This window comes from Apium graveolens, chromosome 4 (genome assembly GCF_009905375.1).
Source record: "Apium graveolens cultivar Ventura chromosome 4, ASM990537v1, whole genome shotgun sequence".
Lineage (NCBI taxonomy): Eukaryota > Viridiplantae > Streptophyta > Magnoliopsida > Apiales > Apiaceae > Apium > Apium graveolens.
The window spans coordinates 312,870,612-312,877,510 of NC_133650.1; the positions used below are offsets into that span (position 1 = coordinate 312,870,612).

Genomic DNA, 6,899 nt, shown 5'->3' on the forward strand with positions numbered 1-6,899 from the left:
CATATTTATTCTCATATAAGTAATTCAATCTTTATTCACTTATTTAATATTATTTAGTATAATCTCTTAGTTAAATCAAACTCAATTTGTTACTTGTCTTAGAATTGAGCGATAACCATACATTGTGCCATGGCCTTTAGCTTCCAGCTGACAAGGCTTCCGTTGCGGCGGCTTCTCCGATAGAAGCTTGTACTGAGCTGATGTCCTTCTTGTCCCTGGTATGTAGTTGATTTACATTTATTTGTCTTATTCCTTCTTCATATTTACATTTATTTGTCTTATTCCTTCTTCATATTTGTCTTTTGCCTTGTGTTTGTAGGCTGCTCCTTGGGCTGCGGCCGTAGAGGACATAGTCCGAGACATGGAGCCCAGAATGACCGAGGTCAAGGCGCTGGAGAGGAGGGCCACGGCGGCCAAGGAAGAGATAGGAATGGTGCGAACCCAGAGTGGCGTTCTGGTGGGCTAGGCCTAGGTGCTGCGAGATAATAAGCGAAGGCTGGAAGGAGATCTCGCCCGGGCGAACTGGAGGATCGTTCACAGGAATGGTCAACTAAAGAAGTCCCGCAAGGAACTTCGTAAAACCGAAAAGTAGCTGGATCAGACTGAAGAATGTTCTTCCAGTTCGGGGTTGACTATGTCCTCGAAAAGGCCCACGGACTTGGATGGGATCATAAGCAGCTGCTGGATGACAGCTTCGAAGACCCCATAGGTCGGGCGGCCGTGGAAGCTCCTGCTGTCTCCTCAGGCGAGGATAAAGAGCTTTCTGATGAAGATCCCCAGTCTTAGATGCTTCCTTCCTTTCCTGGACTTGTAATTTTTTGTAATATTTTAAGTTGTAACTTCTGCCTTCGGGATTCGTATAATTTAACTTGCCTTTGAGCATAAATTTTATTTTCGATGCACCTTTTATTTATGCCAGCATTCTTTCGTAGTTTATTTTTACTTCATCATTGCATCTTCGGCTGTATTTTTGCCTTAGAAATTTCTGTATAGTAATTTTTCTTCGTCTTCCTCTAGAATTTTGCCTTAACATTTTTTGCTGTTTTATGGAATATCCTTCTTTGGCCCCAAGTGGTAAAGGGGCGAGGCCCTAACCCGAAGGGAGCCTCAGTCCATTAACACTAAAGAGTATATGTCCTTTTGGGCCAAGGAACAGGGGGATGGCCTTTTTTTGGGGGGGTGGGTCCCTAGGCGAGTCCTCCTTCGTTCCATCGGTAAAAACTTGTACTTGTAAAAATTGAAGATTAGTCTAGGAGGGGAAAAGCTCATTTTCTTCGGTATTTCCCCTAGACGAGACCTTCTTCGCTCTTCAAGTGTGTTTTTTTAAAAAAATTGATATAGGATTTGTGAACGAAGGGCTTGTCTTCTTTGGAATCGCTCCTAGACAAGGTTTTCTTCATTCCTTCGGTAATTTCATCTTTGTCAATTATTTTCTTTGGTGAAATCATTAGGGATGGACGAAGGGGAAAGTCTTTTTTCAGGATCGCCCTTAGACGTTCCTCATTCGTCCTTGCCGTGTATACCCACTTCATAATTAGATAATAGTTGTAGGGCGAAGGATATTAGTCTATTCAGGATTGCCCCTAGATAATATTCATTCGCCCTTTTGTCTTAAGAAAACCAAACGTGGCGGCCGAAAGGTTTATCTTCTTCGGGGTCGCCCCTAGATAATACTCGTTCGGCCGCTCAGTTTGTAGTAATTATAAGTAATAGACTTGCGAGAAAGAAGTGTATTTTTATTGGTCATTAAATCATTACACCTTTCACATGGAACTCGGAATGAAGTACAAATGAGAAATAAAAGAAATTTTCCTTACTGATAAAATTTTCGGAGGCGACTGGCATGCCAAGTGTTTTTGATTGTTTCGCTAGCCAATATTTCTAGCTTGTAAGTTCCTGGGTGAACGATCTCCATTAGTTTGTAGGGCCCTTCCCATTTCGGCTGAAGATTCCCTTGTCTTGTAGGCATGGATGTGACTAGTTCTCGTAGGACCAAATCTCCGACGCCGAATGACCTCTTTTTAATTCCAGAATCATAGTGTTGGGCTGCCTGCAGTGAGTATTTTATGTTCCTTTGGTGGGCAGCCTCTTTTTCCTATTCTAACAAATCCACATTCACCCATAATCCGAAGTTATTGAGGTCCATGTTGTAGACTTCAGTTCTGTAAGACTACAAGCCTACTTTCACCGGAACCAGGAGATCCGTTCCATACGCCAACCTGAAAGGAGTTTCCCCGGTGGAAGATCGAGGTGTTGTTCGATAAGCCCACAAGACCCAAGGTAGCTCTTCAGCCCAACTTTCCTTGGCTTCACCTAACCTTTTCTTTTTTCCTTGAAAGATCATTTTGTTTGCTGCTTCGATTGCCTCGTTCCCTTGGGGATGTGCGACTAAACTTCCGTTGGACTCCGAAGTGATGCAGAAACCTTCAGAACTTATTCTAAACGAACTGGGTTCCATTATCCGAAACACAAACTTTTGAAATTCCAAATATGAGAATGATCTGCTCCAGAAAGAACTTCTTGGCCGCTTCTTCAGTTATGGCGGATAACGGCCGGGCTTCGACCCACTTGGCATGTAGTCGATGACAATTATTCAGTATTTTGCCTGTTTGGTGCTGGTAGGGAGAATTTCGACTATGTCTATGACCCACATAGCGAATGGAATGGGGCTAAGAACATAAGTCATTTCTTTTAGAGGTTGCTTCGGAATTGTGGCGAACAACTGACATTGCTTGGATTTCTTTGCACATTCACTCGCATCGGCTCGCAGAGTCGGCCAAAAGAATCCTTGACGAAGGATCTTAAAGGTGATAGACCGACCTTCCAGATGTTCTCCGCAAATCCCCTCGTGTACCGCTTAGAAGGCCTGATGTTGCTCTTCAGTATTTAAGAACCTTTAGAGGGGCTGACTGAACGATCGGCGAAACATTCTTCCATTGAAAATTGTGTAGCTTGATGCCCTGCACATTACTTTTAGGGCTTATTTTCTGTCCAGTAGGAGGATTCCTTTTCTCCAGGAAATCCCAAATCAGAGTCATTTAATCGGCGCCTTGGTGAATCTCAAGGCATTCTTTTTTTCGATTGAATGCGTCTTGGCTTCGGTGAGATAAATAGAACTGGTTAGGCTCTTTGTCTCAGCCGAAGCTAGCCTGGAGATGGCATCCACCCAACTGTTTTTTCCCTGTCCATCTGACTTAGCTCAAAAGTTTCGAATGACACAGAAGAGTATTTTACCTTAGTGGCATAAGCCTTTTTCCGAGGATCACTTTGGTCATATTCTCTTGAGAAGTGCTTGACTACTAGCATGGAATCACTAAATGCCCTTAAGTGCTTTGCCTCGAGGCTTCAGGCTAACTCTATTCCAGCTAGGAGGGCTTCATATTCGCTTTAAAACTGGTGAGGGGGAAGTCAAACCGTATAGGCTGACATATTTCAAACCCGTCAGGGCGGGAGAATATTAAACCAGCCCCACACTTCTTCCCGGCGACCGACTCATCCACAAAAAGCTTCCATTTACCAGGGGTCCAACTGAGTTATCCTCTGGTGTAATATCATGCGGCCCGGAGAATGTGCACTTGACCATGAAATCTGCTAAGGCTTGAGCTTTAATCACCGTTTGGGGGACATACTCGAGGTCGTATTCCCCCAATTCGATGGGCGAGGCTACTACCCTTCCTGAAGCTTCCAGTTTTGTCAAAATTTTCTTCAAAGGTTGGTTGGTGACAACCTGAACCGTTCGACTTTGGAAATAATGTCACAATTTTCGGGAGGCCATAACCAGCCCATATGCGAATTTCTTGGCGTTTGTAGGGTACCTTGTTTCCGCGTCTTTAAGGGAATTAGATAGGTAGAAAACAGGAAGTTGCTTCCCCTCATGATGTTTCACCAGTACTGCCCCAGTGTTCGACCGGACACAACCAGATGGAGCTGGAGGGTTTTCTTCGGATATGGACTCATTAGAAGGGGTGCCTTAGTGAGATACTCTTTCACTTCCTCGAACGCCCTTTGACACTCGGGCCCTTATTCAAAATTCTTTGAACCCTTCAGCACAACGAATAAAGGAAGTGCCTTTTCGGGTGATTTAGAAATGAATCGCCGAGGGGCGGCCAGTCGGTTGGTGAGCTTTTGAATATCTATGATGCATTTAGGAGCCTTCATGTTGATAACTGCTTCGATTTTCTCCAGGTTCACCTTTATCCCCTGGGCACTAACCATGTAGCTCAGAAACTTTCCACTTGACACTCCGAAGGTGCAGTTGTTTGGATTGATCCTCATGTTATTTCTTCGGAAATTCTTGAAGCATTCTCTTAAATCCTCGACATGATCTCGGAACAGGGAGTTTACGATCATGTCGTCCACGTAAGCCTCCATATTCCGACCGATCTGCTCTTTGAACTCTTTGTTGACCATTCGCTAGAATGCGGCTCCAGCGTTCTTAAGTCCGAATGACATCTTAATATAAGCATAAGTCCCCTTCGGAGTTATGAACACTGTCTTGGACACATCCTTGTCGTTCATGGCAATTTGATGATAACCAGAAGAAGCACCAAGAATACTAAGTACCTGGTATCTGGCTGTGGCGTCTATCAGTTGGTCGATGCTGGGTAGGGGGTAATGGTCCTTCGGACAAGCCTTGTTGAGATCTATGTAGTCCATGCACATCCTCCACTTCTGATTGGATTTTTAACGACCACCATGTTACCCAACCAATCAGGGTACTCAATTTCTTCTAAAACTTAGCTTCCAACAGGTTCTCCACTTCGGCCTCAATGACTTTCTATCGTTCGGCTGCAAAATTCCTCTTCCTCTACTTCACCGGTTTGGCCTCGGGCTGCACATTAAGGCAATGTTTCGCCGTCTTCGGATCCAAACCAGACATATCTTCTGGCCCCTAGGCAAATACATCGTGGTACTGTCGAATCACCGCAATGACCTTTTCCTTCAGATCTTTCTCCATATTTCTCCCAATTCGAACCATTTTTCCCGAATGTCCTGAATATAATTCTACCTCCTTGATTTCGGTGGTTGGCTCGGCAATCGGACTTGAAAGATCCGCCCCAAATTTCTCCAATTCAATGTTCAGGGTCTCTCTGCTTCCAAAAGGTTCAGTCTCAGCCCTTTTTCTTTTTCCACTTTCATCTGGCTTTTCATAGGCCTGATCTTTTTCTAAGTCTTCCAGCATGATTATTCAGGTGGTTATCTGATCGCCCCTCATCTCTCCAACCCCTTTCTCAATTGGAAACTTGAGCTTAATATGGGTGTTAGATTCAACTGCCTTGAAGGTTGACAAGAAATCCTTCCCCGAATGGAATTATACGGTCTCTTAATCCGAGCCATGTAGAACTTTACCGGCTTTTCAACAGTGTATGTCAATTTACCCAAAAGAATGGGAAGAGTGATCGTACCTTCAAACTATACCAGGTGCCCTCCGAAGGCGTAAAGAGGTGCTTCGTTGCAGGGCTCTTGTTATTCACCCTATTAGATATATTTGAGATGTCATGTCTAATATGTTTCATGTTTAGTTTTCAGATCTTAACAAACAGGAAATATCAGTACTTACTGGAATCAGTACTTACTGGAAGTTAGAACTTAAGGATATAAGAACTTAGGTTATCAGAAGATGGATATCAGAACTTAAGTACGGGAGGACTTACAGTTAAGGAAGGAAGCTAATTTACAGGAAAGAAGATCGAGACTAATACAAAAGAGGATATGCATGAAAAGAGTTAGAGGACTAAAAAAATTGTACAAGATATCTGATTGATATATTTTGGGAGACAGATGAATATTCCATATCAATTAGAAGTTATCTTGTAACTGTGTACTATATAAACATAGACATAGGTTTACACTATATGTGTTATCATTATCGAGAAGATCATACATTGTAACCTAGCAGCTCTCGTGATATTTGTTCATCACTGAGAGAGAACAGTTCCATTGTAACAGAGTTTATTATATTGAATATATCTGTTTACTGTTACTTATGTTCGAAATCGATTTGATTGTATTAAACACTGTATTCAACCCCCTTCTACAGTGTTGTGTGACCTAACAATTGGTATCAGAGCATATCTGTTAACACACATACAGTAAAGATCCAAAATAATCATGTCTAAAGAAGCAGAAACTCCAACCAAGCCCACTAAAACTGAAGAAACTCAAAAGACTCAAACCCATAGTCGATATGAGACTACTAGGATTCCCATACTGAGACCTTCTGAGTATCCCATATGGAAAGTGAAGATGGCTATGTTTCTGGAAGCTACAAATCCAGAATACCTTGACAGAATTAATGAATGACCACATAAGCCAACCAAGCTCTCTGTTATAGTTGCAGATCAGCCAGGAAAGACCATACCAAAGGAGAAAAGTGAGTATACAGCTAAAGATATCTAATCCATTTCCAAGGACGCAAAGGTAAGGCATTTGCTGCATAGTGCCATTGATAATGTCATGTCAAATAGGGTAATTCATTGCAAGACTGCAAAGGAGATATGGGATGCTTTGGAGACAAGATACCAGGGAACTGATGCAATCAAGAAGAACAGGAGGACTATACTCACTCAAGAGTATGAGCACTTTGACTCAAAAGCTGATGAGTCATTAACTGACTTAAATGACAGGTTTATTAAACTCTTGAATGATCTGTCACTGGTGGACAAGGAATATGATCTTGAAGATTCAAATCTAAAATTCCTTTTAGCTCTTCCTGAAAGTTAGGATTTGAAGTCTACTACTATAAGAGACAACTATGCTCTTGATGAAACTACTCTTGATGAAATTTATGGTATGCTCAAGACTTATGAACTTGAGATGGATCAAAGGAGCAACAGGCATGGGAGAAAGTCAAGGACAGTTGCTCTTAAAGCTGGGGTGGAATCCTCAAAGTGGCTGTC

The 6,899-nt window shown here is 42.6% G+C and overlaps 1 protein-coding gene across 1 annotated transcript; it reads right to left on the reverse strand.

Moving 5' to 3' along the window:
• Nucleotides 1-1,813: 1,813 nt before the first annotated feature.
• On the reverse strand, nucleotides 1,814-2,458 carry LOC141720188 (uncharacterized). The gene is made up of 2 exons (XM_074522540.1): nucleotides 2,183-2,458; nucleotides 1,814-2,095 (listed from the first exon to the last, which is right to left on the reverse strand). Exons 1-2 carry the CDS (start codon nucleotides 2,456-2,458, stop codon nucleotides 1,814-1,816), a joined length of 558 nt encoding a protein of 185 aa, XP_074378641.1.
• Nucleotides 2,459-6,899: the final 4,441 nt, after the last annotated feature.